The 22,352-nt window shown below is 43.9% G+C and overlaps 1 protein-coding gene across 5 annotated transcripts in view; it reads left to right on the top strand.

Annotated features, from left to right (window-relative positions):
* Nucleotides 1–22,352, top strand: part of HTT (huntingtin) — a 146,243-nt gene that overhangs the window by 55,230 nt on the left and 68,661 nt on the right. For all 5 annotated transcript variants that reach the window (XM_068543520.1, XM_068543518.1, XM_068543519.1 and 2 more), the window contains 15 exons: nt 2,712–3,073; nt 5,616–5,739; nt 5,997–6,115; nt 7,775–7,886; nt 8,137–8,274; nt 9,064–9,222; nt 9,321–9,418; nt 10,472–10,611; nt 11,635–11,698; nt 11,959–12,059; nt 14,425–14,571; nt 15,602–15,722; nt 17,369–17,445; nt 18,462–18,613; nt 19,703–19,905. In XM_068543520.1, coding sequence (XP_068399621.1) covers nt 2,712–3,073; nt 5,616–5,739; nt 5,997–6,115; nt 7,775–7,886; nt 8,137–8,274; nt 9,064–9,222; nt 9,321–9,418; nt 10,472–10,611; nt 11,635–11,698; nt 11,959–12,059; nt 14,425–14,571; nt 15,602–15,722; nt 17,369–17,445; nt 18,462–18,613; nt 19,703–19,905 — 2,117 coding nt within the window. The remainder of the gene's footprint in view (nt 1–2,711; nt 3,074–5,615; nt 5,740–5,996; nt 6,116–7,774; nt 7,887–8,136; nt 8,275–9,063; nt 9,223–9,320; nt 9,419–10,471; nt 10,612–11,634; nt 11,699–11,958; nt 12,060–14,424; nt 14,572–15,601; nt 15,723–17,368; nt 17,446–18,461; nt 18,614–19,702; nt 19,906–22,352) is intronic.

Below are 22,352 nucleotides of genomic sequence, written 5' to 3'. Positions count from 1 at the left end.
CACAGCAGTGTTTTTCTGGGTCTGTTTCCTAGATTAATGGAATTAAAAGCTTTTGCACAGCAAAGGAAACCATGAAGAAAATGAAAAGACAACCTACAGAATGGGAGAAAATATTTGCAAGTGACGAGACCGACAAGGGATTAATTTCCAAAATATGCAAACAGCTCATACAGCTTCATGTAAAAAAAAATATACAACCCAATCAAAAAATGGGCAGAGACCTAAATAGACATTTCTCCAAAGAAGACATAGAGATAGCCAACAGGCACATGAAAAAATATTCATTATCACTAATTATTAGAGAAATGCAAATCAAAACTACAATGAGGTACCACCTCACACCAGTCAGAATGGCCGTCATCAAAAAGTCTACAAATAATAAATGCTGGAGAGGGTGTGGAGAAAAGAGAACCATGTAAATTGGTCCAGCCACTATGGAAAAGTGGAAGTGTGGAAGTTCCTTAAAAAACTGAAAATAGAGCTACCATATGATCCAGCAATCTCACTCCTGGGCATATATCTGGAGAAAAACATGGTTTGAAAGGATACATGCACCCCTGTGTTCACTGCAGCACTACTTACAATAACCAAAACGTGGAAACAACCTAAATGCCCATCGACAGAGAAATGCTTAAAGAAGATGTGGTACATATATACAATGGAATACTATTCAGCCATAAAAAAGAATGAAATAATGACATTTGCAGCAACATGGATGGACCTAGAGATTATCATACTAAGTGAAGTAAGTCAGACGGAGAAAGACAAATATCATATGTTAGCACTTATGTGTGGAATCTTAAAAAGATGATACAATTGAACTCATTTACAAAACAGAAATAGATTCACAGACAAAGAAACTTATGGTTACCAAAGGGGAAAGAGCAGGAGAGGGATAAATTTGGAATTTGAGTTTAACAGATATACACACTATTATATATAAAATAGATAAACAAGGACCTACTGTATAGCACAGGGAACTATATTCAATATCTTGCAATAACCTATAATGGAACAGAATCTGTAAATATGTGTGTGTGTGTGTGTATATATATATATATATATATATGTAGCTGAATCAGTGCTGTACACCTGAAACATTGTAAATCAACTATACCTCAATTAAAAAAAATTGTCTGAGGATAGTTTAAATTGAAAGAAATTTACATTTGTTTACAAATAGTTATCTAATTAAGCTCTTTATTCATCTTGTCAAAGATGAGTATTTAGTAAGATACTAATAATTGGATTAAATGAGAGTGGTTTGGGTTGTATAACCCTATGCAAAAGAATATTTTTAGATAACTGAAAATGAGGCTGAAATACTGGGGAAGGAAAATCTGAATAATTTCAGTGGTGATTACTTATTTATTGATTTAGTCTACAAAATAGAAATTGCTTTTTTAACTTACAAAAGTAAAGTTAAAACAACAAAAAAATGACAGCTATACACATTATAAAGCCCAAGTGCTCATTGACCCACTGGCCTACAGGAGTGGCATTGCTAACAGCTTGGTGTAGATTTTTATGTAGTGGTAGTGTATTTATTTATTTAGTTGCACCGGGTCTTAGTTGCAGCAGGTGGGCTCCTTAGTGGCAGCTCGCCAGCTCCTTAGTTGTGGCTTATGAACTCTTAGTTGAGGCATGCATGTGGGATCTAGTTCCCTGATAAGGGATCGAACCCGAGTCCCCTGCATTGGGAGCGCAGAGTCTTAACCAGTGTGCCACCGGGGAAGTCCCCATAATGGTGTTTTTTTTGTTTGTTTGTTTGTTTTTTTTTTAATGGGAATTTAAAAACTAAACTAGGAAAATGTGAAACTTTATGCTACTGGAGAGTAGGACTGGCTTAGAGGTCTTGAACAGGGTCTGGGAAGGAGGAAAGCCCACCTCCAAGAGCACCGCTTGCTTAGAGCTCCGGGTATTTGGGTTTTTTTTTGTTTTTTGTTTTTTTTAATAAATTTATTTATTTTTTGGCTGCGTTGGGTCTTTGTTGCTGCGCACGGGCTTTTCTCTAATTGTGGCGAGCGGGGGCTACTTTTAGTTGCAGTGCACAGGCTTCTCATTGCAGTGGCTTCTCTTGTTGCAGAGCACGGGCTCTAGGCGCACGGGCTTCAGTAGTTGTGGCTCTTGGGCTCTAGAGCACAGGCTCAGTAGTTGTGGCGCACGGGCTGAGTTGCTCCGCAGCATGTGGGATCTTCCCGGATCAGGGCTCGAACCCTGTCCCCTGCATTGGCAGGCTGATTCTTAACCAGTGTACCACCAGGGAAGCCCTGCTCCGGGCATTTGTGACCACCCAGCCTGTGCCCCTGACCAGGCTCCCTGGGAATCGTCAGAGTCTCATCGCTGCTCCACGCTCAGGCTGGAGCAGTTGCTTAAGAACTGGAGGTGGTAATGTTGCTGGGCAGGGTTCAGGTTTTGCACTGAAATGCCATTTGAGAATATTCGTAGCATTTAAAAAATATCTACTTATCCTTATTTTATCAATACCGTAATATAGTAAAAGGTAAGTAAATAATACAGTAAACATGTTTGAAGGATGCACTGTTGTCTTGCTTTTGAAATTGAGTAGTTCATATTTTCACTGTATTTCAGGGATTCTTGCAGTTAAAACATTTGCTGATAGTGAATTTTGGGGGTATTTTGCAAATATTTGGTCCCATATTGAATGCTTTTCCTGACCCTTTGAAGAATGAGTGTTTCTTTGTCTTCAGCCTCAGTCAAGGGTGAGATTGGCGGTGAGCTGGCTGCCTCTTCTGGGGTCTCCACTCCTGGCTCTGCCAGCTCAGCTGCCGACTCTGTGGGTCACGACATCATCACTGAGCAGCCCCGGTCACAGCACACACTTCAGACGGACTCGGTGGATCTGACCGGCTGTGACTTGACGAGTGGTGCCACCGACGGGGATGAGGAGGACATCTTGAGCCACAGCTCCAGCCAGATGAGCGCCGTCCCGTCTGACCCTGCCATGGACCTGAACGATGGGACCCAGGCCTCCTCTCCCATCAGTGACAGCTCCCAGACCACCACCGAGGGGCCCGATTCAGCCGTGACCCCTTCCGACAGTTCTGAAATTGTGAGTGGTTGGAGGGGGCAGCCCAGTTTCTTCAGAGGAGCCTTCCCTGGAGGCCTAGACCTGGACCCTCCTGCTGGTTCACTCCATTCATCTGACCCACTGATAATAGTGTAGAGGTCACCAGCTCAGATCCTTAACAGGCAGCTCGGCCCCATCTGAGTCCTTCACTGAAGGAAACAGCACAGTGTCTTTTGTGTCAAACGTGGAGGTCAAAAAAGTGCATTAAAAATTTCTTAATATCTTGTTGGGCACAGGTTAAGTCATTATTTTGAAAGTCCTTGAGGAGCCTATTATTAACAGATCTGTGGTCTTAATGCAGTATGATTAATAACATTAATACTGTGCATTATTTTTAACACTTTTTGACTTTTCAAAACCTTTAACAACATATCCCATCTTGAGCATGGATCTGAGTGCCTCTTATCTCTGAGTTAGTGGACAAACACCTCAAGAGTGGTCTAAAGTTTGGTACAGGTATATACCAAATTTTACAGCCCAATTTTATTGAAACAGTTTGTACTACTAGTTGTTTTGCTACTATTGAATGTATTTTATTAAGAATATATATATATTTTACTTAAATTAATACAGAAACTGTGCGTTAGAAATCATGAGCTAAAGCACTGGCAGCTCTCCAGTTGTCACGTGGATGTGGTTCCTGATGGCCGAGTGGGTTGCCACTTACTCGGCTGGAGAAGTGGGCTCACGGTTGGGGTTTTTAACTAGAAGACCTGGAGGAGGGTAGGACAGATAACGGGAACGGTGGGAAGTGATTTTAAGTCAGGAAAGGGTGAAGAGTGCTAACCAGTAGGCCGGGAGAAGAGAAGGTTGGGAAAGTGCTGGGCTCAGTAGCACGTTAAGTGTGCGGAGGAAGTTTCTGTTGTTTGCTTATTGCACCAGCTTTCATCTTGCCTTTTTACAGTAGATAATTTCTGGGCAGGTTTGCTAGAAGTGGGACTGAATGACCATAGGAGGTTGTGAAAGCGTCCTGTCTAGGAGTGCTGCAGCAGCTATGTGTTGTGTGGTAGGGCTGGGCCAGGGACCCACGCCAGGCTGTGGCCTGCAGGGAACTAAACCTCTTCCCTTGATGCTTCTCACACTGGCAGAGTTCTTTCTGATTTATGAGGTGCTTCCATGTCCTTTATTTAGTCATTAGTTACTTGCTGAACAAATGTACTGAGCATCTGTTATGTTCCAGGGATTGTCCTACAAGCCGCGGATGAAGTAGAGGGCACAACATACAAAACTGCTCACACAAAGCTAGTATTTTAGAGTGGGAGTCCTCAAACTCTTCCCATTTAGGGCCAGATGGTAAATATATTTGGCTTTGTGAACCGTATGACCTGTGTTGCATACTCATCTGTGCTGTTTAAGTGCCAGAGCAGCCGTAGATGTGTAAGTGAATGAGATGACTGTGTTCCAATAAAACTTTATTTACGAAAACAACTGGTGGGCCAGGTTTGGCACACCAGCGTAGTTTGCCTGCCTCTGTTCTAGAGTGTGTGCCTGTGTGGGTGGGGCAGATGATGAGCCAGTAATCAACAGGTAAATAAACACATAGTCAGATGGCAATAAGTGCCATAGAGAAAAATAAGCCAGCTGTAGGGGGTCGGGATTGTCTTCACAAGATAGCCCAGTGTGGGGCTTGTCTTGGAGGGAGCCCACCACGATGAGAATTCTGGCTCGGCCATTTACTAGCTGTGTAGCCTAGCGCAGTTATGGCCCTTCTGGCCTCAGTTTTCTTATCCACGAAATGAAGATGACGACAGTACTTATGTTGTAAGACTTATGAGGATAAGGGAAATAATACATGTAAGTACTTTCGAGCCTGCCTGGGGTGTAGTATGATATTCAAAAAATGTTGTTTTTTATTGTGGTGAAACTTCTCATTTTAACCTGTGTGCGTTCTCTTTTTTTTAAACAATCTGGAGAGTGGAGGAAATCATTTCTTTCTTGGTTGTTTTTGAGCAAGTAGCTCAGTTTCTTTTTAATTTATTTGGAGGGATTTGGGATGATTTTTTTAATGATATAGAATTTATTTCAGTAATAATTTAACTAGCATATTGAAGGTACATCACTCAGTTTTTCAGGTCAATTACAATTGGATGTGAAAAATTTTGCAGTAGGAAATCATAACCCACATATATGGCTAAATATATGAAATATTGCGCCCAAAACTTAGTTGGGTCATTGCTAGCAGTTTAGGGGATAACCTATTGGTAGACTTTTGTCTGAAAGATTTTTCCTCATTTTTGACTTTTTTTTCTTTTTGTAATCAAAAAGAGAAATGTCCAGATTGGAATTGTTTTGGAATTTTTAGAGTTACGAAAGCTTTTTATAATGTAGCAGTAATGCGTGGTCAGTCAGCTCTTGATAATGTACACGCACGCACCCACGTGCACTTGAAGAAGTGACCTTCATGTTGGCGTGTGAGATGTGGTCTGTGTTATTTGTGGGGTTTTGCCTTTGCCTTCCACGTTGGAGGGCTTGCCCCTCGGTGATCACACTTCAGAACCCTCACAGCCCCTCTTGAACTGTTTAGGTGTTAGATGGTGCCGACAGCCAGTACCCAGGGATGCAGGCGGGGCAGCCCCAGGACGAGGACGAGGACACTGCTGCAGTTCTTCCTGATGAAGACGCGGAGGCTTTCAGAAACTCTTCCATCGGTACGTTGACTTCAGGCCATGTACTACAGAGTGGCCTTGTCTTCAACCCTGACCTCTTACGTCTCAGCTTCTGAGAAGAAATCTTCTGGCGTCTTTGTTTCCTGAGGTGTAGATAGCAAATGAGGAAAATCAATTGAGAAGTTATTATCCTGTTTTTGATCTAAATCCTGTGGTTTCATATTGACTTTGTGTAAATATGTGTATTTGTGTTTTAATTGGAAACTTGTCACTTAACCTCTCTTTCTCTGATTTTGAAGCCCTTCAACAAGCACATTTGTTGAAAAGCATGGGCCACAGCAGGCAGCCCTCTGACAGCAGTGTAGATAAATTTGTCTCAAGAGACGAAGCTGCTGAACCAGGAGATCAAGAAAACAAGGTGAGACACTTAGGCCCGAGACTGCTCAGCATCCTGAGCTCCCGCGAGGGCTCATCATCGCCCTGGCTGCTGCCTGTCCCCCGAGCTCTTGGCTTTCCCGTCGCTGAGCGTTTGCTCCGCTGTCTCCCCTTCGCATATTGACCTCTTCCCGGGTCTGCTCTGCTTTTCTGCCTCTCCAGGTGTGAGCGCGTCCTCACCATCTGGTGGTCGTGCAAGGCCTTGCAGCATTCTTGGTTTTGTTCCATTGAATTGATTTGTTTGTTTGTTTATTTATTGTGGTAAAATACTCATAAAATTTACCGTCGTAACCATTTTTAAGTGTGCAGTTCAGTGGTATTAAGTGCATTCACGTTGTTGTGCAGCCATCACCACCATCCGTCCACAGAACTTTTCTCATCTTCCCAAACTGAAACTCTGTCCCCATTAAACACTAACCTCCCATTCCCTCGGCCCCCGGCCCCTCTCACCCATCATTCTGCTTTCTGTCTCTATGGATTTGGTGACTCCAGGGACCTCATATACGTGGAATCATGCAGGATTTGTCCTTTTGTGACTGGCGTGTTTCACTCAGCAGAATGTCCTCAAGGTTCATCCATGTGGTAGCAGGTGTCAGAACGTGTTTACTACATTTTGCTTTTCTCCTCATCTCTTGATGGACACTTGGGTTACTTCCACATTTTGGCTGTTGTAAATAATGCTGTTATCAATGAGTGTGCAAATACCTCTTCAAGACCCTGATTTCATTTCTTTAGGGTATATATCAGAAGTGGAATTGCTGGATCATGTGATAGTTCTGTTTTTAATTTTTTGAGGAAACACTGTACTGTTTTCCACAGCAGCTGCACCATTTTACATTCCTACCCACAGTGCACCAGCGCTCCATTTTCTCCACATCTTCACCAGCACTTGTTATTTTCTGCTTTTTTTGAGAGTGGCCATCACACTGGGTGTGAAGTGGTGTATCACTGTGGTTTTGATTTGAATTTCCCTGATGATTAGTGATGTTGAGCATCTTTTCATGTTGAGCATCTTTTCATGGGTTTATTGGCCATTCATGTGCCTTCTTTGGAGAAATGTCCATTCAAGTCCTTTGCCCATTTTTTAATCAGGTTGTTTGGGTTTTTTTGTTGCTACTCAGTTGTCCATTGAACTATTTAAAAATTATCTCTATTGCTTACCTTTTCCATGTAAGTGTCCTGTATTCCCAGTTAATTTTAAGTTCCTTGAGGGCAAGAAGTAGTGTTTCGTACTTAGTCCCTCCATGGATGCTCGGTCACTGTAGCGACCTCGGCTGTTCCTTCTGGGCCCCCTCGCACCAGGCCCACCCCTCGCAGCTTTGGGCTTCCCCAGGCTCTTTCCTCTGCCCGAGGAGCTTCCCCCGGATGCCAGGTCTCAGCTACCCTCCTGTGTGGCTCCCTCCCTGCACACTGGGCTCATCCCTGCCACAGCCCACGTGGCCCCGGGTCAGGACTCCCTCTGGCTGGTCTGATTCTGCTCTGCCGTGGCCCGTGAGGTTGGGCACCTGTGGGTGAAGGTAGGCGTCTCTGAATCCCAAGCGCCTGGCACAGCTGCTGTTCTGGGACTATTTGTTGGATGAACTAACGAATCAATGGGTGGGTTCCATGATTATAAGACAAACTGTCAGTTTTTCTGTTCCAGCCCTGCCGGATCAAAGGCGACATTGGCCAGTCCAGTGACGAAGATTCTGCTCCTCTTGTCCACTGTGTCCGCCTTCTGTCCGCTTCATTTTTGCTAACTGGGGAAAAAAACGGTAAGTGTAGAAAGGCAGGCGCAGGGTTGAAGGGAGTGACCTGAGGTTTCAGAGGTCATCTTGGTAATCAGCTTTGTGCCTGTTTGCAGCAGACAGAGTAGAATCTGGGGACGAGCTTTGGTTTTCACTGACCGCTGGGGAGGGAGGGGAAGACGGGAGCAGCGGGTTTAGCGGGTCTAGTTTTGTTTATTTGGAAGCTAGACATGTGCTGCTTTCAAGCTGAAGGTGACCCAGGTGGATTTGTTTGCAGCCTTGGTTCCGGATAGGGACGTGAGGGTCAGCGTGAAGGCACTGGCGCTCAGCTGTGTTGGAGCTGCTGTGGCCCTTCACCCTGAATCTTTCTTCGGCAGACTTTACAGAGCACCGCTTGACACCATGGAATACCCTGGTACGTTCAAAGTTTGTATCTTATTCCTCACATTCAATCATTATTTTGAAAACTATTTCAAACCGTCTTCACTATTTTAGTTTTAGAGCACTAAGTTTTCTGAGCTAATTTGTGGCATTTGAGGTGTGTTCTCCATAAAACACATAAATAGTCATGTTTTTAGCTTCCCGGACCCCGTATAGATGCAGTGTTTAGTTGAAACACATACAACAAAGCGATAGAAATCTGGGAACGTCAGAGCTGATTTGCATATGAATTAGATTTATACCAAAAACACAAATTGTATATAATCAAAATTGCTTTGGGCCACACCACCCAGGCCAGGTGTTCACACTCAGAGCCAGTGGGCACCGAGACCAGCTGGGGCAGCAGCAGGCCAGTCTCCTCACGATGGGTGAACGGTGGGAAGACTCGCTCTCCCAAATTTATCCTCCCGCCTGCTCTCTGTCTTTCCTTGGGCGAGGGGACAACCCATGCTTTTGAATTTATATTAGGTAAGTATGGACAAGTTTGAGGTTCTCTAATAATTTTTTGAGATGAAACCTTGGAAGTTTGATTATTGGCTGACAACTTGGAATTATAATACAGAAAATCTCTTGTGTTGAAGGATGAATAAAGAATATTTAAACCCCGAAACGTTTTTACCACTGATGGTTATTATATTCAGGTCTTTTCTAGATTAGGATCACTGCCTCGCCCTCTTTTTCTTTCCTGAGAATTCAGCCTTTGCCCTGAGTTAGAAAGTTGGCAGTAGGGACTTGTACAGTGGCCGGCTGTCTCTCTCCACAGAGGAGCAGTACGTGTCAGACATCTTGAACTACATCGACCATGGGGACCCACAGGTCAGAGGAGCCACGGCTATCCTCTGTGGGACGCTTGTCTCCTCCATCCTCAGCAGGTCCCGCTTCCACGTGGGAGACTGGATGGGCACCGTCAGAACTCTGACAGGTAACGTCGAGTGTTCAGTTTTCAGTGTTGTCTCTTCCAGATGGCATTCTCATGTTCAGGTTCACATGAAGGTGTTTGTTCCTTGCTCTTCCGGTCAGGAAATACATTTTCTCTGGCGGACTGCATTCCCCTGCTGCAGAAAACTTTGAAGGACGAATCTTCTGTTACTTGCAAGTTGGCTTGTACAGCTGTGAGGGTGAGCATAATCATTTGTGGAAATCATTTCTTTGATTAGTGGAAATTTGACCAATGTTACAGTTAAAATTGGAGCTTAATATTAAATATTTCCAGACATTCTAAACAATAATAAACATCTGTGTATCCACCACTCAGCCTTAGAAGGAAAACATTGCCAACAGTTAAGGTTTAATAGACTTTGATTTAAATCTCAGAATATTTGTTTGAAGTATACTTTCCCTAAAGGCTGTCTATACCTTGCTCACATTAAGTGTAAAACCTGTTGAATTAAAAAAACAACAACTCCTTCAGGCCCGTAGAATGGGTAGAGTTAAAGTGAGGCATAGGGGTTATTTAATCCCCTTTGTTTTTTGTGTCGAGGGACAGCCCCAGTCCTTTATGTGGTAGGAAACTTTATATCAGCTGGTTCATAAATCACAACTGGCTAGTCAACAGCAGTCCAAGGTAACCAGTAAAAATCAAAACAAAAACCCTACAGTTGTCAGATTTATGGGATACCATCCCTTTTTAAAATTTCATGGCCCGGCCAGAATTGTTCCTTAGTTCCAGTTGTTTGCCAAGTTTCAGTCCGTCTGTCTTTGCTGGAGCAGAAGGAAGGGGGTTGGCAGCAGGCAGCAGGCCGTGTGTGGAACTGCCCACGAGCATGCTCAGGGCTCGGCGGAGGGTGCAGCCTTAGAAGCCCCGTCCTGTCCGCTCGGGCGGCCAAGGGCAGGGTCACGTCAGGAAGGGCTCGGGTGCTGGGCCCGCGGCTGAGCTCGGGTTTAGCAGTGGCGGTGTGGCGTGTGGTCGGGGATGGCGAGGTTGGTGTCTGGGAGGAGAGGCCAGGATAGAGGCAGAGTTACGGGGGGAAGAAAACAGTTTTGTGGAAGGGACACATTTACTTTGCACCTCGAGTTTACGGAGGTGAGTGTGTGTGATCAGTGTTTCTGAGAGATGTGGGAACAGGGCAGCATCCCTGTCGCTGTTAAAGGAAGACGGAGCCGGGGCGGTGGGAGGGGTCGGCGTGGGAGGGGTCGGCGGAGGCCCACCTGCCGCCCGCCGTGCCTTCCAGCTCTGCGTCATGAGTCTCTGCAGCAGCAGCTACAGCGAGTGGGGGCTGCAGCTCCTCACCGACGTGCTGGCCCTGCGGAGCAGCTCCTACTGGCTGGTGAGGACGGAGCTTCTGGAGACTGTGGCAGAGATCGACTTCAGGTGAGTGAGTCGGGCTCGTTGGGTTGGCGAACCACAGCCGCTCCCAAGTCTGAACAGGCGTTGGAAGGCCCGGTCCCCTAGTGCCAGGAGTGACGCTTATCAAGTGACCCGTGTCAGCATCGAAGTGGTTTGCACGGCTGCCGCTGCCCGTCTCCTCCTCGACTTTGCCCCCTTCTTGGAATTTTTACGTACAGGCAGAGGAGTGGAGTTTTCCGGTAGTCTTAGTCTTCTAAGTGTTCTGGATGGTGTGAATAAAAGAGCTTGAACTTGTAAAACAGTGAAGCTTGTGTCACTTGTGCTTGTTTAAACGAGTGCGCTTAACACTGGACTGAACTTAGCTGATCTGTATTGTGTTGCAGTTAAAAATAACTTCTGATGCCTTGCAGTTTTTCATTTTCTAAGAGTAAGTTTTCTTTCCAGATGATTTCTCTCTGTGCTTTCTTTTAGACGGGAAATTGCCCTTTATTGTCCAGGAATACTGTGCTTTTAAGCCCCCATCTATAGAGTGCTTGTTGCGTGCCAGGCTGGGCTAGGTGCCCTCTGTGGGTTACCTTCTCTCAACCTCACAACATCTCTGTGAAGTCGGGGTTGCTTTCACCTGCGTCTCACAGACAGGGCCCTGAGCGGGGCGGGCGGGGACCTTCCAGTCTTCGGGAGGCGCCAGAGTCTCAGCCCCCTCCCCACAGTCTGCCCTCCCGCCTTCGGTAGGCGTCTGAGCTAATTCTGTAGGGCACTTGGGGTCTTTCAAAATAACAGTTGTTTATATCCATTTTGAAGAAAAATAGTTTCCTGAGTAGTGTCTGACTGAGTCTGGAGTCAGGAGAGCAGTGTAAATTCTACTTGTTTGAAAACATGAGTCTTTCTGCTGTTTTAAGTAAGGCTGCCTCAGAGCCTTCCCTGGCTCTTGGTTAATGTGCTGGAACCGGCCGTCTTCCTTGCTCTGTCAGTCATGCAGGCCATCAGCGGGTGTTTGTTCAGTAACTAAATTGTTTCATTGTGAAATATGTTCTTCTTTTGTGTTAGGTTGGTGAGCTTTTTGGAGGCAAAAGCAGAAAACCTACACAGAAGGGCCCATCATTATACAGGGGTAAGCCCTTCATTTTTGTGAGGCTGTGATTTCACTTCCAGGAAGCACACTTTCCTAGTGGAGTAGAATGTCTTGGAATGCATTCTGTCCCAGATTTATTTCACATGAAGTATTTATTGACATCATGAAAGTTGTGATTGTATGCGTGACTTTAGGACTAGTGATGTTAAGTTCTTCCTCACTGGCTTTCCAAAATATCTGACCTAAAACTTAGTTAAATACAGAGATTATATCTGTTTTTATTATCCTTCTTTCCAAAGCTTTTAAAACTGCAAGAACGAGTGCTCAATAGCATTGTCATCTATTTGCTTGGGGATGAAGACCCCAGGGTGCGCCATGTTGCTGCAGCTTCGTTAATGAGGTACTTAGCAAGTATTTTATCTCTTTTCACTTTCTTGGTTAAAGTACTAAATGATATGAGAATGGGAAGAGAGGGGAAAATTCAGAGGACATGGGGCAGTATTCCTAAATCTTTTGAGCTCACTGTCAGCTACTCTTAAACTATCAAAAAAGATATTTTTCACTACCTTAAGGGTCTAAAATGAAAATTTAAACAACAAAGTACTAGCTTCATATTATAAAAGTAATGCACTTTCATGGCCAGAATTTTGAAATATGGAGACTAGCACTGGAAAAAATCACCTTCAGTTCTACCATTGGAGATAACCACTGTTAACATTTTTTCCTGTATATCCTGTGTACAAGTTTCTTTTTCAAAATTGGGTCGAAATGTACATGCAGTTCTGTTATCTGATAATTTCCACATAATGTATTATTAGCATCTTCCTGTTGGAAATACTCTTCTAAAAAAGAAATTTTAACTGTCATTGTTGTCTGGGGCGGCGCCCTCTATTCAGATATATTCATATTTCCGTACTGAAGTGCATGACATTTCATACAGTGTGAGATAAATAAAGCCTGTAAATATTGTTTAAAAATTTTTTTAGTTAGTGGCCACTTTTTCACTATGTAGTTGTGATAAATTTTTATATAAATATTATTTGGTTGGATATTAAATTTTTATTGATTTAAATAATGAATAATGGTTCAGTGACTATTGTTGTACATAAATGTTTATGTGTAATTTTTTTTCTTAGAATTAATTCCTGGAAGTTGAGTTACTAGGCCAAGCAAGCTTTTTGATTTTTTTTTCCTAGTAGCTTTATTGAGGTATAATTTTTGTATCTCTTAAAATTTACTCATTTTAAGTGTACAATTAAATTATTTTTGGTAAATTTACAGAGTTGTGCAAGCTTCACCACAATCCAATTTTAGAACATTTCTATCATCTCAAAAAGATCTTTTGTGCCCATTTGCAATAATTCCCAATTCCCACCTGGCCACAGGCAACCACTAATCTACTTCCTGACTTTAGAGATTTGCCTATTCTACACGTTTTATATAAATGAGATCACATAATAAATAGATGGGACTTTTGTGTCTGGCTTCTTTTGCTTAGTTTTTGAGATTTATCCATGCTACGTGGTGTGTTTGTTCCTTTCATTGTTGAATAGTATTCTGTTACATAGATAATACTCTATTTTATTTATACATTCACCAGGTGGTATTACTATTTTCACTTTTTGACTACTATGAATCCTGCTTTTCATTTCTCATGGGTGGATACCTAGCAGTGGATTTTTATGGTTTTGGTACTTATTGTGAAATTTCTCTCCAGAAACAGATCAGTTTATGCTCCCACTCCCAGAATATGATTGTGCCTGATTCTTCTCACCAAAACAGTATTTCAAAAGAAGTTAAATATGTGTCAGTTGTTCAGGCAGTCATTGGTATTTCTTATTAAAATAACTTTTATCTTGTTTTAAAAGTAATACATGTTTACTGAACAAAATTTAGGAAAAATGTAAAGAAGGAGATAAAAATCTTTGTAATCAAACTACTCAAAGAAAACCAGTTACATTTCGGTGGATATTCTTTTGGTTTTCAATGTGGTCATTTGCATTTCTTTGATTACTTGTGAGGTGTACCTTTTCATGGATTTAACTGGATTTATATAACTTACTTCATCAAAGATCTTGGATCTTTACCATTTTCTGTGAATGATAGTAATTTATTAAACCTTAGGAAAAAATTATACTTATGACCAGGTCTTCATGGAGGAAAGAGACTTTAACTGAAGACACTGGGTTTGCAAACTAATGTGATAAAACAGTTGACTGTTTCTAAAGTTATGGGCCCGTCTGTAGGTGTGTGAGTGCTCACACAGGGTGTGTGCCGAGTGCTGATTGCAGGGAGGAGCCCGTGTGTCCCCTGCATTCTGCCTCTGAGTTCACTTTGGATTTGTGAGGGACCTCAGCTGGAGCTCTGCACCTGGGAGTGTGTGGGACGGTTTTGCAGACAAAATTGCAGAAGTGAGTAAGGGACAGCCCCTGGCATTCAGATCTGCCCTGTACTCAGTGCTTCCTGTGTGCCGTGGCTTCACGCACTTGTTGATGCCGATCAAGATGATTAGAAAGAGAACTTTCAAGGTTTTTTAAATCAAAGCATTTAATTATGTGTAGAGAGATGTATGTAACTGTATGACAGACAGGAAGAGAGTCCAGCGCCTGGTCTTTTCAGAGCGGGTGTGTGGGGGAGTGGCCCTGCGATCGGAGCCTCTGCTCTAATTCCCTTGACGAAGGAAGTGTCTGTGGGTAGCCGGAGGGAGGGGATCACAGGTGGTTTCAGGTACTTTCTAAGGGAAATAAACCTTGCTTTTATGTCAGGCTTGTCCCGAAGCTGTTTTATAAGTGCGACCAAGGACAGGCTGACGCAGTTGTGGCCATGGCGAGAGGTCAAAGCAGCGTTCACCTGAAGCCTCTCATGCACGAGGCGCAGCCTCCATCTCACTTCTCCGCCAGCACCATAACCAGGTACCCCTGCTAGCCGAGGAAAGCGTGCCCTGGGCTCACTCTAAAGCCTCGTGTTTTCTAGAGAAAACGCTTGGAATAGGCGTTCCTCCCTTGATGGGGCGCTTCTCTTTTTCGGGGTCTCCCACCCCGCCTCTTTATTTAAGCTCTGCTGCAGCCACACAGCAGTGACGTCGTAAATCGTATGATCTCTTTGTTATGAGCCACATACCGACAGCTGTATTTTTCTCTAGGACTCTAATGCTATGTCTTCTCTAAAAACTTGTCCTTAAAATTTTCACTTTATTTCTGTTACCTGTGAAGAGTATAGTTATGTCGTGACATTAATGTTTAGGTGAGCAGGCTGTTAAAGAATGTCAGTGTTATTTAGGGTTATCACTAGTTCAGTGATGTGCAATTATTATTATTCACATTTTTTTGTGAGAGTCTTTTAAATACAATTTCAAATGGTTGTACACAGCCCATTCTTTTCTATGTCTTTTAGACTAGAAGACTAACATAGACTATGTTTTTTATTGTTGAGGACAGGACACTGAGGGAAACAAAAGTGAATCAACGCTAATCCTGCCTGGGCTTCATTTATATAGTTGGGGAATTAGAATTTGTATGTAACTACAAGGAGGGATTGAAATTGACACGTGCCATGAATGGAGTATGGAAAAGTGGCAGTCCTACAGTGGGAAAGGACTTTCTTTTGTCCAGAATCAGGAGTAGATTCATGAAGGATTTCTTTTAACTTAAAGCTTGAAAAATGGGCAGCTTTGGACACGTAGAGAGATTGCAGGCAAGGCTGTGTTGAAGAGAGCATTGCTCCAGTGCTGTGGTGTTGGGAATTGGGGGAGGAGAGGGGTGATTTCAGCCATTTTCCTAGAATAATGACCACATTTATTCCCAGCCTTTCTTTAACTTAAAAGTCAAGACTGCTTTAATCTCTTGTAGCCTTTAATCTTAAAATTTTAAATGCCGTTTGAATTTTGAAAATGTCATAAGCTTCAGTGGTAGATTATAAGTCTCTACGTCTCTTTCTCATTAGAATATATAGAGGCTATAACCTACTACCAAGCATAACAGACGTCACCATGGAAAATAACCTTTCGAGAGTCATTGCAGCAGTTTCTCATGAGCTGATCACATCAACCACGAGGGCGCTCACAGTAAGACTCTTTTGGTTGGTCTTAATGAGGTTACTTTTCAGTAGTTTGCGTGGTCAATTCTTAACGGTAGGATGCTTGTATTAGAGCTCTTATATGTGCGGCTTACTAAGAAATTGTGCTTCTGTGAATAAAACCTGTGAATAAAAATTTATTCCAATGGGAATGGAAACAACTTTTTTTTTTCCTGAACATTAAATATGTTCATCGTAAAAAAATTCAGCCAGGGGAACTCCCCAGCGGTCCGGTGGTTAGGAATCGGTGCTTTCACTGCCGCGGGCCTGGGTTCAGTCCCTGGCTGGGAACTAAGATCCCACAAGCCACACGTCGCGGCCAAAAAATTAAAATCAATCAATCAATCAATCAATCAATCAATCAATCAATCAATCAGCCTGTCTAGGAAGACATAACAAAGAAAAGAAAAACTACCATAATCTGAATTGGTAGTATATCAGAAGTTTAAAATATCTCTAGAATAATTGACTCAGTGACTTTATAATATATACGAAGCGGAAAAAAATCAGAAGTGCCAATAAAGATTTTTGTGTAATGTGATTATCTGTATCATTATTTGTGATGCTGAAATTGTAAAAGAACCATAATGTCCAAGAGTCCAAAACTGATTAAATTCTGATTATAACTAAATTCTGTATAGATGGTGATATGCTTATCATGCACTTATTAACATGATGGTTTGGAGGATTTTTAACAATCTGTAGAGTGATCATCTGGATTATAATGAGTGAAAAAAGGCACAGTACAAAACTGTGTATGCTTGTGTACAGACAGATCTTGCTTATGAAAAACAATGTTCACATTAAACACATTTCTTACATACTCAAGAAAATGATTGGCAGAAAATTTCCAAAACAAATTTTAGGATTATGAATGATTATGCTTTTTAAGATATTCACAAATTTTCTAAAATGAACAAGTCTAACTTCCATAATCAGAAAAAAAGAGTGTTATACGAAAGTAGTGCCAATTTGCTGATTACCAGGTTAAATCTTGTCATTTATTTTATGTGACAGAAGGAATGCTTTCATGTTGTGAAAACTCAGACAATTATGATTAGACTATCTTGATAAGTATATAAGTGCCTTTCAAACTTAAATATTGTTTGGGCTGTCTGCAGTTTGGTGTTCCCTTGATTTGTTCAAAATATTATAAACATTATTTGTATTTATTGTGGCCTGCATATGTCAGACACTGTTCTAGGCTTGGGATGTAAAAACAAAGAGGATCCCTGCCCTTGTGGTTCTTTCAGTCTGGTTAGGAAGATGGACATTAATTAGCTCGAGTGCTGGAGCAGATGGGGTGGGGTGGGGTGGGGTGGGGTGGGGTAGGAAGGGCGTTCCAGGTGGGGGCGGGGAGCACAGGATGATTAAAGTTCGAGGCAGAGGAGGTGCATCACTCCTGGCCTCTCCTCACTGGGATATAATCAACCCTCCTTAAACCTGTATCTCAGTTGTCCAGCTGTATCTTCTAAGGTATGAACTTGTATCATGGGAGGACAGATGTCTTATCATTAGATACAGATCCCAATTTTGTTTTCATTGTTCATACTCTTTATAAAGGGAAAAAGGAGGTTCCATTTAATAAACTTTTTTGGTGTTTGAGTGTGATTTTCTCATTCCTTTCTTCTTTAGTTTGGATGCTGTGAAGCTCTGTGTCTTCTTTCAACTGCCTTTCCAGTTTGCATTTGGAGTTTAGGTTGGCATTGTGGGTATGTATATTCCTCGGCACATGGCTGTGTACAATTATGTGATACAAACATAGTTATACGGATCCCTTTCTTTCTTTCTCTTTAAGTCTCACCTTAACAGTTTCACCTTTTGGGAAAATACCCATTGGAATATTTGCTTCTGCCCTGTTAGTTGTGTGGGAAGCTAGAGAAGGAGCTATTGGGAAATACTGAATTACTTGTAATTCTAACGGATGTCAGATGCTCGCTCTTAAGCATTTTGGAGGGTCGGAGGGTATGATTTGCAGGTTAATTTAAGGGAATTTGCATATGCTGGCAAAAGACTTTTCTAATTGGCTTGATTCTCTCCAAAATTATTCACTATGTATTAAAAGTTTAGAAACATTTTTCGTTTGAAATCAAATGTGAGCTATCGTGCAAAATCGTAATCAATTACAAGAGTAATTTAGGAACTATTATATTTATATTAGCGGTTCTCATTTAAAAATGATTTTCTTCCAGTAGATGGCCCTATAGCATCTGTGAAATAATTCTGAGTCTTCTACAGCATTAAGGAGTAAGCTTTTGTTATGTGTACTGATAACTGAGACAAATTTAGTAACTCACTGTCACATTTGGAAGGAAATCTACAGATTTCTTGTGTGTGTCAGCGTACGGCCAACTAACTTTGCTTGAAGTGGGTGCATTCTCTGGTCCCGGGTGATGGCTTTCCTGTGTCGTAGATTCAGCATTAGACCTGACTTCAGAGCAACTCTGGTGTTGGGGTAAACGTGCTAAGTCAGAGTCGAAAGAGAGTTAAAAGTTATCAGAGTAAACAGTTCCAATACTTCCAGTCAGATCTGCTACCTGATTTCCTTTCTCGGATGACTTTCATGGGACTCTGGTTCCAGGAAAGATGCTAGTTCACAGTAGTAAAATCGCTTTATGAGCTGGCATGAAATGAACAGTGATGTGCCTTCCTTTTGGTTCATAGGAGAAAGCAAGGCTGTTATCTTAAAATTTTTCTGTAATTCAGTCTTGCAAATGTCTGCTTTCAGAGTGCCCCCACTGAGCGCCTCTGATGAGTCTAGAAAGAGCTGTACTGTGGGCATGGTCACGATGATCCTGACCCTGCTTTCATCAGCCTGGTTCCCACTGGATCTCTCAGCCCATCAAGATGCTTTGATTTTAGCCGGGAACTTGCTTGCAGGTATTGGTACTGAGTTGAAAGAGGGATTCTAGGTCTTTAACTTTTGATTTCCTTTGGGGGGTGGCGGCGGTGAGCGTATGGAGGAAAAGTATTGAGGTCATTGCCAGGGATGGCTTGTTCCTTTAGTCAGAATTTCAGACATTACCGACAGGCATAAATGTGTACTGCAGGCAGCTATCCTGTGCCGAGTATTTTAAAGCAGCCCTTTCCCAATCTAGCCCCTCAGTTAGCTATAGGTAAACTCATTTCTAATTTCATTTTAGCGGGCACCGTTTGCAGGTACTGTCTCAGGCACGGGGGACATGAGAAAGTATGGTGTGTGGGCTCCGTTCTCAAGTTTAATGTAGGTTTGTAGCGACACACGTCAACAAAAGTTCAGTGGCCGCACAGAGCGGCTGTAATCACTCTTTGTTGGGGATTAGGACAGGAAACAAGATTTATGGGCTGGCAGGAGAGGACACCAGAGAGGGTACAGCACATGTGAAGGCATGGAGACGTGAAAAATTGTGTGACATTTGAGAACTGAGTAATTTTGGATATCGTGTGAGGGCGAGGACGAGGATGGAGAATGTGGCTGGTGAGGGATCCGTCTCCGTTAATGAGGACTTAGTCTGTTTGCTCTGGGAGGTCATCGAAGAGCCTCATGAAAGGGACTAACAATCTGGTTAGTATTTCAGAAAGATCACTCGGCTGACGTGAATGTGGATTGGAGGAGAAGTTAGGGAAACCCGTACTTAAGGCAGGATCAAGAGAGTCTGAACAAGATAATGGCTGTGGGCTGTGTGGGAAGAGGCCCATTAAAAGAGAGTGAAGGGGGCAGAGTCAGCACATCTGGATCACCAGTTGAACTTCAGTTGTAAAGATCAGGAGGGGGACTGTCACATCCTGGGTGGGTATGTGACGGCGGCCTGCATGGAGGTTGGGGACACAGATTTGGGGGGAGATGTTGGTTTCCTGTGGAACCTGAGGCATCAGTGGGCCCCCAGGCGGAGGTGTCCAGCAGACTCTTGACGCAGATGGGTCTGAAGGACTTATGTCTTGGCCCCACGCTGTGGAGCTGGGGAGGTAATGTCTGTGCCCGTGTCACAGCCAGTGCCCCCAGATCTCTGAGGAGTTCGTGGGCCTCCGAAGAAGAGGCCAGCCCTGCAGCCACCAAGCAGGAAGAGGTGTGGCCGGCTCTGGGTGACCGGACCCTGGTGCCCATGGTGGAGCAGCTCTTCTCCCACCTGCTGAAGGTGGTCAACATCTGTGCACACGTCCTGGATGATGTGGCTCCTGGACCAGCAATAAAGGTAACTCCTTGCTTGGGCAGCTGTTTTCAGCTGGTCCAGATGGCTCCGTGGGCTTCCAGGCATGCCTCTGTTTACTCATCTGTCCCTTCCTTATCCTCTTTTGCTTTAAATAAACAAAATTGCTCATATCGTGACACTAGATTTAACACCTAGATGTGCTCATCCAATTTATAGCCCGTTTGGTATCGTCTGTCATTTACTGTCACCTCTGAGAGGGAAATAACTGGCTTTATTCTTGGGCTTTCAGCGTTGGCCAAGAAAGCTCAGCATTGAAGTTGGTCTCTCCTGAAAAGTTTTGCTTTTCTTTGAAGTACAGTTCAGTGAAAACTATTCACACAATGAATTTAAGATGGATCAGTTCACTTGTAATTGTATCTGATGGTTCACTCTCTCTCCTGTCTCTTCCACCTTGACAGCTCAGGTTCTCCTCTAGCTGCCATTCGGTCCCCCTGCTGCTACAAGCTTCTCTCGAGTCCTTTCTCCCAGCTTTACCCCTGAATTAGTGTACTGCTTCTCTGACGCTGGCCTTCTTTGCAAAACCTCTCGGGCCCTGGACTCAGTCCACTGCATCGGCCGTTGATTCTTTAACCCCTGCTGGCCTGATTTCTGCCAGCTCCCCATAGCCACGCTCCCTGCCAAGACCCGCCTTTGACTCTCGTGGGTACTTCGCAGACCCTGTCTCACCTCCCCTCTGCATCTCCCAGGACCACCTCTCCTGTACTGAGACGTTCTCTCTGGTCGGCTTCCGGATTCTCTGACCCCCTTCTACTGCCTGGGCACTTTCCTAGTTTAGTCTTCTTCCCACCACTCGTGCTTTCCAGGGCTCTGTTCTCAGTCGGCCCCGCTCCATATTCTCTGGGCCAGGGCTGTCCAGTACAGCTCTCTGTAAGGATGGAAACGTTCCATCTACACCGGCCGGGACAGTAGCCACCAACCACATGTGGCAACCGAGCACGTGAAATGTGGCCAGGGCAACTGAGGAACTGAACTTCTAATTTTGTTTAATTGTCATTAAATTTAAATTTAAGTAGCCGCATGTAGATCGTGGCTCCAGCGTGGGACCGGGCAGCTCAGTGCAGTCAGGTCTACTCTCAGGTCTTCAGTATCTAAGCAGAGGAGACCCCAGACCTGTCTTCGGAGTCCAGTGTGGCCAGCTGCCACGGGTCACCTCTACTTGGGCGATCTATAGAAATCTCATTCGGTCTAAATCTGGACTTCTTGGCCTCCTCCCCAGCTGGTGCTTCTCCCCGTCTCTCACTCCATATTTTTCAAGCTAGAAAATGGGAGTCATCACAACTCTTCATCTTGCTCACCAAATTCTTTGTTTTCTCTCCTAAGTATCTTGCAGGAAGCCCATATATGTATATGCATACGTGCATGTACATTAACATATGTACATACATGCACATGTAGGTGCACACACATATACACACTTTTCTCTATGCTCACTGCCGCTGGTCTGGTCCAAGCTGATGTAGTATCTCATTTGCACCACTGCGGTGGCCTCGCTGAAACAACATTATTAACATATCATACAGTTACAGTGCAATTCACATACCATGGCCTCACCCATTTAAAGTGTATGACTCTGTTTTAGTACACCCAGAGTTATTTGGCCATCACTACGATCCATTTTAGAACCCAAAAAGGAATGCTGTACCATTTGGCTGTCACCCCCCAGCCCTCCCATGCCCCCCAGCTCCAGGCAACCACTAAGCTACTTTCTGTTTCTGTAGAGCTGCCTGTTCTGGACATTTCGTGTCAGTGCAGCTACACAGCTGGTGTCCTTTGTGACTGGCTCCTTTCACATAGCGCGTTTTCCAGGTGCAGCAGCTTCTTTCCCGGTCTCTCTAGCCCTTCCCTGTTAGCCATTGTGTCCTTTGTGCAGACAAGGCTCCGAGGTGTAGGGTGGCCTCTCTCAGATCGCGGAGGGGGTGAGCAGCAGAGCTGAGGCGCCCACGCCACTGCCTCCTGCCGTGTGGAACTGGGGCGTTCTGTACTCTGTCCTGTGTATGCAGAGTATGGGCTTTGTGGAGGGTCTGGGTTTGTTGCCTCCTACCTCTGCTGCTTGTTAGCTGTGACCTTGAATAAGTCACTTCATCATCGCTGAGCCTATTTCCTCATTTGAAAACGGAGTTCAGAGCATTGCTTTGTACCCTGTTTCACACCCTGGCTTCCAGAGAGAGCCCCATTGCTTGCTATTGGAGGTGGCATGCCGGGGCTCCGGGGGCCTCCTGAGACCCCGCCTGACTGCGTGAGGGCTCCTCCGTCTCTGAGCGTTCATGGTGCTCCCGTTAGGAAGTGCTGGTCAGTTCCCACCATGTGCAATTGTTGTGTGGGCTAAAGTGGATGGTATGCGTATGGAGTCTGAGCTCCATAAATGTGGATTCAAAGAAGAGAAATGGGTTGCATGGGTGAATGGTAGAAGCACATACCATAGTTTTCAG

This window comes from Eschrichtius robustus, chromosome 4 (genome assembly GCF_028021215.1).
Source record: "Eschrichtius robustus isolate mEscRob2 chromosome 4, mEscRob2.pri, whole genome shotgun sequence".
Classification (NCBI taxonomy): Eukaryota; Metazoa; Chordata; class Mammalia; order Artiodactyla; family Eschrichtiidae; genus Eschrichtius; species Eschrichtius robustus.
This window is presented reverse-complemented; position numbering and strand designations above follow the sequence as displayed.